Below are 12,686 nucleotides of genomic sequence, written 5' to 3'. Positions count from 1 at the left end.
ACACCTGAAACCCCACCTCTTTAAGGAATACCTAGGATAGGATAAGTAATCCTTCTCACCCCCCCCCCTTTAAGATTTAGATGCACTATTGTAAAGTGACTGTTCTACTGGATGTCATAAGGTGAATGCACCAATTTGTAAGTCGCTCTGGATAAGAGCGTCTGCTAAATGACTTAAATGTAAATGTAAATGATATCACCATTGATATAATTACCAGGAACAGGAGTTTTCCCTGAGGTTCACCAGGTTACGTGGTCAGGTAGAAATCCTGGCCCGACATATAACTGTAAAAAACTCATAACTGCTACCAGTCCATGTGGTCACTTTCAGATGGAGGGAGAGAGTTCTGGACAAGCCTTGCTGAACAACACACTATGTATCTGGAAGACAGACTCAGCTCACACTGCAGAGAGAGTTCTGCTTAGTGAGTCTCTCTCCTCCACCCTGTCTCTCCATTTCCTCCTGGAAGAGTGTGAAGTAGATAAAGAAGGACAGGAGATACTCTCATCTTTCTCTATCTGTGGTGTTTCTATACTGTATGAGAGCTGCTCTCTCTCTCTCTCTCTCTCTCTCTCTCTCTCTCTCTCTCTCTCTCTCTCTCTCTCTCTCTCTATATATATATATATATATATTTAAATCTTATCCTTTATTATCTTGAATCAGTCTGCCTGTCTGTCTGTCTTACCCTATTTTTTCCACTTCTCTCTCTCACTTTCCCTCTCTGTTTTTCTCAATAATCAAAATCTTTGGATTTCCCCAGTGAGTGAAAGAGAGAGAGGAAGTAGGGTCTGGGCCTCCAGCGCTGCCTACGATGACCCATTTGGCAGCAGAGTGGGTCTACAGTATGTTCCAAATGACACTCTATTCCGTCTATAGTGCACTACTTTTGAGCCCTAGTCAATTCAACATCTATTCCACGTCAGTTCAGTGTAATTTCATTGAAATGATGCGGATACAACATTGATTCCACGAATGTGTGCCCAGTGGGATGGTGCCATTTGGCAGCATTGCAGTCTCAGCAGAAGCTGGATTTGCCTGGCGACGCAGGCCCAGATCCAGCATTGAGATGGCAGATATATGCTGCTGGGACTGTTGTTTTCACCCAACTCCACACCTAGTCATACACACTATACTGCAGCCAGCTATAGTCTGCAAAGGAACAGCATTAGATGACGACTTTTTCTAAAGGTATGAATGGAATGACTTGTTCTCTCGAGGCCACACAGTATCATTTGAAGATATTTGTGGTTTGGGTTAGATCTGACAGTTTTAAATTGTGTGATATCTGCAGAAATAACTGTGGTATGATTGACGTAGAACGTAGAATTATATAAGGTCGCAGTAAAAGACCAGTTCTGCCACTCAGGTTAAGTCCTAATTATCTCTCCTTCCTCCCAAAGTGTGCCCTTGCTCACTTCCCTTCACTGATTTGAATGGAAATTCACCTATCCCTATCCAATGCTTTGTGGGAAGATACAGTATGTGGGAAGTAGTGAACAAGTGCACAGTTCAAGAGAAAGGAGATATTATAGGGATCACCCTCAGAGTCGTATGATTTCACATTATGTTCTGTGCTCTTCATATTCCAGGCCTAGTGCCAGTAAGCAGTGGATGTTTCATTTTTCAAACTTCCAAATGTCTTTCACTGCTCGGATTAGGACCTCCTCTATAGGGAAATGCCATGGTAACGGCCCTGGCAAAAGCTGACTGATCCTCTAACACAAACACACATTTTCAAAGATACATGTTCGCACACTCTGGGAAACACACATATACCCACACACTGCAATACACACTGTTACACCACCACCCACTCATTAGCACTGCGACACACACACACACACACACACACACACACACACACACACACACACACACACACACACACACACACACACACACACACACACACACACACACACACACACACACACACACACACACACACACACACACACACACACACACACACACACACACACACACACACACACACTCTCCACCCCCACCCGCACTGCAACACACAATGCACGACACCCTACCGGAATCAGGCGATTGACTTCTCCCTCATGGCCTGGGGCCTCACCGGGCAGAATAATAATCCGATCACACAACAGGTCGAACTTTATTATCCGCCACTCAGCACCAGCTGAAGGAAGAGACACCACCAGCTAGAGAGAGGAAAAAGGGAGAGGGTGAAGAAGAAAGAGGGGGAAGCTATTCTTTAAAACTTTCTTTCCAGCAGCGTTGACATGATGACAGTTCCCTTGGGTGGGGCAGTGGATGAAAGCTTTTCATAGAGGGGATAGCTGGATCCTTTCTCCATTGGATGGTTTTACTCATTTTGCCTCGTGCTACAGGTGTAAAGGTATAAGGAAGGGACCCTGATCACCTGACAAGGGACATTAAGACTTCAGATACAGGTATGCTGCAGATCCTTCTCCATCCTCCTTCTCCTCACAGAGCTCTGAGTTAACTCCAGGAAGAGTAGCTGCTGCTTCAGCTAATGGGGATCCTAAGAAACTACTAAAACTACTAGTTAAGGTTGAATACTGTCAGATACAGATGCCTAGTAAAGTATTTAAAGTAAAGTATGTACTGTATACCAGGATGAGTACTATACACTCTTAGAAAAAAGGTTTCCAAAAGGGTTTTCTTTGGCTCTCCCTGTAGGATAACCCTTTTTGGTTCCAGGTAAAAACCCTTTTTGGTTCCAGGTAGAACCATTTTCTGTTCTATTTAGAACCCTCTGGGGAAAGGTTCTACATGGAACCCACAACATTTCTAGTTGGAACCAAAAGGGTTCTACCTGTAACCAATAAGGGGTCTTCAAATGATTATCCTATGGCGACAGTCAAAGAACCAAAGAAGGTTCTAGATATAACCTTTGTTTGTAACAGTGTAGTATAATATAAAACATACCATACCAAAACATAACTTATGATACCCCAAAGTTGCCTCTGGCTGTGACAAAATACAATTTATGGGCGTATAGAGTTTTCAGACAGTATCCGAAGATCACTTTGGTAATAGGACACTGAAATGACAAATGACGAGACTATGAGATCATACGTTCCAAACAAATGGTGTTTTCATCATTTCTCCTCTATTTTATCTGCTTATTTCACAATGTGGAGAACCATTCTTCTCCACAGCTCTTCTGGGATTTTGTTGGGTGTCTCCAATTCATCCAAAACACTAGTTTAATTGCAGGCGAATATTTCAATACAAAGCATTGTGCCAATAGCAGCTGTACTTCTCTCTAAATTATTAGTAGCAAGGTTACACAAAATAAGTATCTTTGAAATGGTCGTTTGAAAAAAAGGTTTTGGTCAACAGGGCAAATTGCCCATGAGAAAGAACTCCAAGATATGCCTAAATTGGTCATGAGCTAAAAAGCAAAGAGTTTTACATTTGAATAGGGAATAGAAAGTAAAATATGGGAAAGGGAATGAATATTCGCATATCTACACATATGTGATGTAGTAAGCAATTAAATACACTAAGAAAATATTTTTGCATTTGCTTTGTAGACAGCCTTACATATGTCACAAGCATTAAATACATAGTGCATTACACATACAGACACACAGCACGTCACAAGCATTAAATACATAGTGCATTACAAATACAGACACACAGCACGTCACAAGCATTAAATACATAGTGCATTACACATACAGACACACAGCACGTCACAAGCATTAAATACATAGTGCATTACAAATACAGACACACAGCACGTCACAAGCATTAAATACATAGTGCATTACACATACAGACACACAGCACGTCACAAGCATTAAATACATAGTGCATTACACATACAGACACACAGCACGTCACAAGCATTAAATACATAGTGCATTACACATACACACATACGAGGGGGCATTAATGGCCAAACTCAATATCTTTGAATTGATTATGCTCCGATACTCAAACACATTAGTGTATGTTGTCATTGAGGGTTCAGAGTTAGCATAAAGCACCATAACTCACAGTTACCTCTGTTCTATATCTATCTATCTATCTATCTATCTATCTATCTATCTATCTATCTATCTATCTATCTATCTATCTATCTATCTATCTATCTATCTATCTATCTATCTATCTATCTATCTATCTATCTATCTATCTATCTATAGGCTAGATAACTATTTATTTGTTTCTGTGTCATACATCTACCATAAATTTACGAGTCAATGAGATTAATCTCTGTTGCTTCACAGCTCCACCTCATCTTCAGTTTCTCCTTCTCCCTGTGAAGTACACTGGTTAAGGACAAAAAGGACCAGACACACTAACCGAGGCTCAATTTGACCGTACATCATTTGACCACACATGGTGGACCGTACATAGTGGACCGTATAGGATTGTGAGGACCGGTGGTTCAACCTGAGTGAACTGTGGTCCAGTGAACCGTGGTTCCGCCCTATGGGGAAGACTGGTAAGAGCACAGTGGACCTCAACTCCCCGACAGAGGTCAAACAGGCAGTCCCATTCGAGGTCATGGAGATGGTGGCGTCCCCGGATGGCGAGGAGAAGGAGGAAGTACTCCCTGACAGGGGCTCCTGGAAGGGCAAGTTTGACTTCCTGTTGTCATGCGTGGGCTACGCCATCGGCCTGGGGAACGTCTGGAGGTTCCCTTACCTGTGCGGCAAGAATGGAGGAGGTAAGATAAAACTGTTCGGGGAGGGAGGCCATTTTGGGCCTGGAGAGCCAAAACGGCGTCTGGGAGAAATCATTGTTACAAGCTTTGAAATAGTGAGATTTCAAGGGGGGCCTGAAGAGGCAGGAGGAAAACTACACATTTCAAAATATCATCAGTATAAAGCACAACCTATTACAATTCATGGGAGTGCACTGTTTGATAAACTAACACATTGTACTAAAAAATAATATTTGAAGAAACATGCTATTTAATATTGTGGGTGTCCAGTGTCCGCATTTGCTTTAATGTGAACTACGGGACTGGCGTAAAATGACATGAAAATGAACAGGCATTGTAAAAAAGGGAGCTTTCAATGAGTACATTTGGCTATCCATCTTAATTTGTTTTATGCAACCTGAGTGAGAGAAAATGTAAACATGTCATTATTACCATGATGATTATTTAATGACCGACCTTGATTTTTATTGATGAGGCTATTGTTAATAATGAAATTGCCATTAGGAAACATCTATATTTCAATACAATGTACTGTACACTGTGCTAGTATGCGGCATCATCTTTATGGACTATTGAGGTCACTTTCTGTGTTCGTGACCGAATAATTACAAAGACATTTTTCATGAGGACTAGATACATAACATCAAGAGTGTTAGTGTTCACAGAAACGTTCTTTTTTGTAAAAGTGACAGTGTTTTTCGAGGTAAAACCGTGTTTGAGAAACACTGATGTAACGTATTGATACAGTATTGCACAGTCCCCTTGTTTTCATGCATAGTTCATTCTATTGATTTCTGTAGACCTCATATATTTCACTAGTTCCACCATATATCCGGGCTCAGGTCTATATGTAAGCATCTGCGTATGTTACTGTCTGTGTCCTACATCCAACTTCTCCTTTGGAGATCAATCGTTTTGAATTGAATTCAATATTGATATCCATTTAACCATTGCAGGAGTGTGTTTGTTTTGCACAGCAGCATGTCCCTGTGTGGGGAGTTTGGTTGTGTGCTCTGGATGATTTGTCAGCCAAGTTTACCATCAGAACTGAGTGGGTCATGTCATCCCACTGGGCACACAGTGGTTGACTCAGCATAGTTTCCACATCATTTCAATGAAATAACATTGAGCCAACGTGGAATAGACGCTGAATACATAGGACAGACTGCTAGTTTGTTAATCACATGTGATGATGGCAAATCACACACTTCTGAAATCACCTATTTGTAATGATGTGCGCTGAGAGTCAGGAAGCAAGTTCAGGGAGTGAGTGTTTTAATAAATAAACACAACATAATACAAAAATGAGAAACATGACCAACGCACAGAACTGACACAGGAACAGAAACAATCATTCCTGGGGAAGGAACCAAAGGGAGTGACATATATAGGGAAGGTAATCAGGGAAGTGATGGAGTCCAGGTGAGACTGACAATGCGCAGGTGCGCGTAACGATGGTGACAGGTGTGCGCCATAACGAGCAGCCTTGTGACCTAGAGGCTGGAGAGGGAGCACACGTGACACTATCCATAAATCCACTATCTAAAACTGATTGAATACTGGCCATTTAGTTTCTTAACCACATCCGAGTCTCAATCCTTCAACCTTCTCTCGAAGTGGGCACTTGCACAACCCTCATGGTAAACACTACAGGAGCCTGCCGAGGGGAGAACGTCTCATAACAATGGACGGAACAGAGCTAATGGAATGGAACCTGGAAACCATGGAAACCATGTGTTTGATGTATTTGATACCACTTCACTTATTCTGCTCCAGTCATGACCACAAGCCCGTTCTCCCCAATTAAGGTGCCACCAACCTTTTAAAAAAGCTGTCTCCAGCACAGGAGGTTGGTGGCACCCTGATTGGGGAGGGCGGGCTTGTGGTAATAGCTGGAGTGGAATAGGTGGAATGGTGTTCTTTCGCACCTTCCTTGCCATTATTATGAGCCGTCTTCCCCTCAGCAGCCTCCTGTGGCTCCAGACAATGCTTACACCAATCCCATGCTTTTAAAATCCATGATAGTAAGTGTGCAAGTGCACAAGTTAGAGAAGGAATGAGAAAGGGGATGCAGACAGTAAGTAAAAGTGTAAACACAGATGAAAGAGGATTTATTTGGTGTACATGTGAAACACACGGTTCTGTTCTGACACACTGTGCCCTGGTCATGTGACAGGGGCTTTCCTGATCCCGTACTTTCTCACCCTGGTGTTTGCTGGTATACCTCTGTTCCTGTTGGAGACGTCACTGGGCCAGTTCACCTCGGTGGGGGGGCTGGGGGTGTGGACCAAACTAATGCCTATGATGAAAGGTGAGATGTGTTGAAAATCCCAAATCATATTGACAGATAGTCTAGGTAGGTGATTGATTGTTTGATTACATGAATTAGAAAATTAAAGAATGCATATACATACGAATGCAACACGTGAAAAATCTTTGAGGAGTCAAGCTCATTGTAGTTCATATAACAATCCAACAGAATAGATATACACATATCCCAAAGACAAAATAATAGTTAGCTATAGCAGTTCCTAGTTAGTTAACTAATTGTTTATTAATACTGACCTCTATCTCTCCCTCCCCTACAGGCGTTGGTCTGGCCTCAGTGGTGCTCTCCTTCTGGCTCAACATCTACTACATTATCATCATCGCATGGGCCCTCTACTACCTCTTCAACTCCTTCAGAGAGGTAGGTGACATCACCACACTAAATTATCATCATTGCCTGGGCCCTCTACTACCTCTTCAACTCCTTCAGAGAGGTAGGTGACATCACCACACTAAATTATCATCATTGCCTGGGCCCTCTACTACCTCTTCAACTCCTTCAGAGAGGTAGGTGACATCACCACACTAAATTATCATCATTGCCTGGGCCCTCTACTACCTCTTCAACTCCTTCAGAGAGGTAGGTGACATCACCACACTAAATGATCATCATTGCCTGGGCCCTCTACTACCTCTTCAACTCCTTCAGAGAGGTAGGTGACATCACCACACTAAATGATCATCATTGCCTGGGCCCTCTACTACCTCTTCAACTCCTTCAGAGAGGTAGGTGACATCACCACACTAAATGATCATCATTGCCTGGGCCCTCTACTACCTCTTCAACTCCTTCAGAGAGGTAGGTGACATCACCACACTAAATGATCATCATTGCCTGGGCCCTCTACTACCTCTTCAACTCCTTCAGAGAGGTAGGTGACATCACCACACTAAATGATCATCATTGCCTGGGCCCTCTACTACCTCTTCAACTCCTTCAGAGAGGTAGGTGACATCACCACACTAAATGATCATCATTGCCTGGGCCCTCTACTACCTCTTCAACTCCTTCAGAGAGGTAGGTGACATCACCACACTAAATGATCATCATTGCCTGGGCCCTCTACTACCTCTTCAACTCCTTCAGAGAGGTAGGTGACATCACCACACTAAATGATCATCATTGCCTGGGCCCTCTACTACCTCTTCAACTCCTTCAGAGAGGTAGGTGACATCACCACACTAAATGATCATCATTGCCTGGGCCCTCTACTACCACTTCAACTCCTTCAGAGAGGTAAGTGACATCACTACACTAGAAAGCAGTAGGCCAGTCAAATCAAATCAACATTTACTGGTCACATGCACACGGTACAGTGAAATGTTTGCTAACTCTCCTCAACAATGCAGGAAAACATCTGTCCCAGATCTGTTCCTGCTGTCTTGCCAACTTTATTTTTACATGTTTTATTTCACCGTTATTTAACCAGGTGGGCCAGTTGAGAACAAGTTCTCATTTACAACTGCGACCTGGCCAAGATAAAGCAAAGCAGTGCGACAAAAACACAGAGTTACACATAAACAAATGTACAGCCAATAACACAAAATAAAGAAAAATTGAAAAATCTATGTACAATGTGTGCAAATGTAGAAGAGTAGGGAGGTATGCAATGAATAGGCCACAAAGGCAAAAATAATTACAATTAAGCATTAATACTGGAGTGATAGATGATGATGATGTGCAAGTAGAGATATTGGGGTGCAAAAGAGCAAGAGGTTAAGTAATAATATGGAGATGAGGTAGTTGGGTGTGCTATTTACAGATTGGCTGTGTACAGGTACAGTGATTTGTAAGCTGCTCAGACAGCTGATGCTTAAAGTTAGAGAGGGAGATATAAGACTCCAGCTACGGAGATTTTTGCAATTCGTTCCAGTCATTGGCAGCACAGAACTGGAAGGAAAGGCGGCCAAAGGAGGTGTTGGCTTTGGGGATGACCAGTGAAATATACCTGCTGGAGCGTGTGCTACGGGTGGGTGTTGCTATGGTGACCAGTGAGCTGAGATAAGGCGGGACTTTACCTAGCATAGACTTATAGATGACCTGAAGCCAGTGGGTTTGGCAACGAATATATAGCAAGGGCCAGCCAACGAGCATACAGGTCGCAGTGGTGGGTAGTATATGGGGCTTCAGTGACAAAACAAATGGCACTGTGAGGCTATTTTGTAAATGACATCGCCGAAGTCAAGGATCGGTAGGATAGTCAGGTTTACGAGGGTATGTTTGGCAGCATGAGGGAAGGAGGCTTTGTTGCGAAATAGGAAGCAGATTCTAGATTTAATTTTGGATTGGAGATAATTAATGTGAGTCTGGAAGGAGAGTTTACAGTCTAACCAGACACCTAGGTATTTATAGTTGCCCACATATTCTAACTTCAACGGGCATTGACTCCTATGATCATAGCCTGGTTCCATATCTGTTTGTGCCCTGTTGCCAACTCAGCAGAAAGCACAAACAAATCTGGAACCAGGCTATGGAATAAGCAGTCAATAAATTGAATAGTTTATTGTCCTTCAAGGAGTATATTCTTTGCTGTGACTTCATAGCTTAACTATGTGACCTGACCAGAAATCACTGTGTGTTGAATACGTTATAGACTATAATTAACAAATGCTCTAAGAAATACGCAGGCCTTAGTCAGACTTAGTCAATAGAGTTACTGAGTAGTTCACATCACCACTCTTCTCACACCAGACAGGAGCACAAAGAGATGGGTCAGGGGTGTGCGGGGAGAGAGAGAGAGAGAGAGAGAGAGAGAGAGAGAGAGAGAGAGAGAGAGAGAGAGAGAGAGAGAGAGAGAGAGAGAGAGAGAGAGAGAGAGAGAGAGAGAGAGAGAGAGAGAGAGAGAGGTGGAGAGGAGGTAGAGAGAGAGAGAGAGAGAGAGTGGAGGTAGAGAGAGAGAGAGAGAGAGAGAGAGAGAGAGAGAGAGAGAGAGAGAGAGAGAGAGAGAGAGAGAGAAAGAGAGAGAGAGGAGAGAGGGAGGGAGACAGGAGAGAGAGAGAGAGATCAGAAATGAAGCAGACAATCTGAGACACTAAAGAGCTTTCCACTAGAAGAAGAAGAAAGTGGAGGTAGAGGGATATATGATGATGATGAGACTGCGAACAGGAGATCAAATAAAATGGTTCTAAGCACAGAGTGTACCTGAGACTCCATTACGGGTTATTTCATCTCGGTTAACTGAGATGTCATTTGAGTCAACGGGAGATTGGTGTTTTTAGTGGTTTGTAGTTTTTTACATATAGCTTACAGTAACATAAATGAATGAAAATGCTATTATGTTCTTTGGCCTTACCAAGACCTTCATAAATATAACCAAAGGCTTGATTGAAGCAATAGTGCAGCAATTAGATACAAGGTGGAAAGACCTTTAGTTTCTACATGACAATGAAAACGCTGCATCCATTGACTTCAATTCAAATGACTCTATTTTCTTGTGAGGGAGCTTCTTGTGAAATGGTTCCTATGACAAACAAAAAGCACATACAAATAAATACAAGCAGGCAGTAGAGGACAGGACAAAGGTGACACGAGTTGCTCACTCCATCAAAAAAACATCATAGATTCCTACCATAATTGCCTCCTGTGCCAGGCAGCTGGAGCCCAGCTCTGAGCCTGGGGAGGAGGCTACTACCATACAGCATTGATTACTACCCTACTGTATGAGTTAAATAGCTCTCTGCTCTCCTCTGTTCTCCATTGTGCAATGGACAATGCTAATGCATGTTGGTGCTAGTTATGTCTGTCTGTCTGTCTGTCTGTCTGTCTGTCTGTCTGTCTGTCTGTCTGTCTGTCTGTCTGTCTGTCTGTCTGTCTGTCTGTCTGTCTGTCTGTCTGTCTGTCTGTCTGTCTGTCTGTCTGTCTGTCTGTCTGTCTGTCTGTCTGTCTTTCTGTTCCCACCCTCAACTCCTTGTTCTCGTCTCTTTTTGTCTTCCTCTTTGTCTCTTTGGATGATTTCTTTCTCCCCCTCTCTCTCTCTCTCTCTCTCTCTCTCTCTCTCTCTCTCTCTCTCTCTCTCTCTCTCTCCATCTCCATCTCTCCATCTCTCTCTCTCCATCTCCCTCTCTCTCCATCTCTGTCTCTCCATCTCCATCTCTCTCTCTCCATCTCTCTCTCTCCCCCTCTGTCTCTCCATCTCCATCTCTCTCTCTCCATCTCCCTCTCTCTCCATCTGTCTCTCCATCTCCATCTCTCTCTCTCCATCTCTCTCTCTCTCCCTCTGTCTCTCCATCTCCATCTCTCTCCATCTCCATCTCTGTCTCTCCATCTCCATCTCTCTCCATCTCCATCTCTCTCCATCTCCATCTCTCTCTCTCCATCTCCATCTGTCTCTCCATCTCCATCTCTCTCCATCCATCTCTCCATCTCCATCTCCATCTCTCTCCATCTCCATCTCTCTCCATCCATCTCTGTCTCTCCATCTCTCTCCATCTCCATCTCTGTAGGATTTGCCGTGGGAGGGATGTGATAACCCGTGGAACACAGAGAAGTGTTTCTCCAACTACAGTTTGACAGACACTACCAACCTCACCAGTGCTCTGAGTTCTGGGGAGTACGTCAGATCATTTATTTTAACACTTGCATTGTGGGGTTTCTGAAGGTCTTTCATTTGACATCTAGCCTACATTAACATCAATTAATGAAAACACTATATGTTCTTTGAACAAAAACATTCATATACTAATGACCTTCATAAATATAACCAAAGGCTTGTTTTCCCATAGCATACATGACATGTATTTATTGGACTGTTAGAATGTTGATGTCCAAAAGACACGTCTGTGGCTGGAAGTGGGGTCCTTGGAGGCCAGGCATTTCTAGTGCTTCTATCTGTCTTTCACTGAGTCATGTCTGGTGTCAAAGGTGTAAAATGTGTGTCTGCATATTAAACGTGGAGTGTGGGTGACTGTGTTCATAACTGTTTGTTTTTGAGAATGTCCTGTCTGTCTGTCTGGTGAAGTGATCACATGTGTGTGTATAACATGTCCAAAGTCTGTATGCCTGTGTCTGTCTTTGATCCAGGTGTGTGTGACTGCACTGATCGGTGTGTGTGTGACTGCACTGACCGGTGTGTGTGTGACTGCACTGACCTATGTGTGTCTGCCAGGCCTTGCACCAGCTGTCCAGTGGTCTGGAGGAGCCTGGTGAGGTCTTTGGCTGGAACTCTGGCTCTGTCCTGGATCCTGGTCATCTCTCTATCTGGAAAGGAGTAGAGTGGACAGGGAAGGTAAGCCCTGCTCTTATTATTACTCTAATTACTCTAATCTCTTTTTGCCTCTCTCTTTCATTCATGTCTCTTCCTCTCTCTCTTTCACTCTCTTCCTCTCTCTCTTCCTTTCATCTCTCTTCTCTCTTTCCTTTCCTTTTTCATGTCTCCTCTCTCTCTTTCATTGCCTTCTCTCCCTTTCATGTCTCTTTCCCTCTCTCTCCTTTCTCTCTTCTCTCTTTGTCTTCTCTCTTTCCTTTTTCATCTCTCTCCTCTCCATCTCTTTTTTGCTCTCTTTCCTTTCATGTCTCTTTCTCTCTCTCTTTCATTTCTCTTCCATCTCCTTCTCTCTCTTCCTCTCTCCATTTATGTCTCTTTAAGAATCCTTTCATGTCTCTTCCTCTCTTTCATCTCCTTTCATGTCTCTTCTCTCTCTCTTTCCTCCTCTCTCTCTTCCTTTCATTCCTCTCTTTCCTTTC

At 43.2% G+C, this 12,686-nt stretch overlaps 1 protein-coding gene across 1 annotated transcript; it reads left to right on the top strand.

Moving 5' to 3' along the window:
• Positions 1-2,023: 2,023 nt before the first annotated feature.
• Positions 2,024-12,228, top strand: LOC124026558 (sodium- and chloride-dependent GABA transporter 1-like; the record flags this gene model as incomplete). Its single annotated transcript, XM_046339469.1, has 6 exons — positions 2,024-2,423; positions 4,236-4,678; positions 6,852-6,986; positions 7,264-7,364; positions 11,447-11,557; positions 12,109-12,228. Coding segments are annotated over exons 2-6 (705 nt in total), but the record flags the coding sequence as incomplete, so codon positions are not given.
• Positions 12,229-12,686: the final 458 nt, after the last annotated feature.

This window comes from Oncorhynchus gorbuscha, unplaced genomic scaffold (assembly GCF_021184085.1).
Source record: "Oncorhynchus gorbuscha isolate QuinsamMale2020 ecotype Even-year unplaced genomic scaffold, OgorEven_v1.0 Un_scaffold_2774, whole genome shotgun sequence".
Classification (NCBI taxonomy): Eukaryota; Metazoa; Chordata; class Actinopteri; order Salmoniformes; family Salmonidae; genus Oncorhynchus; species Oncorhynchus gorbuscha.
This window is presented reverse-complemented; position numbering and strand designations above follow the sequence as displayed.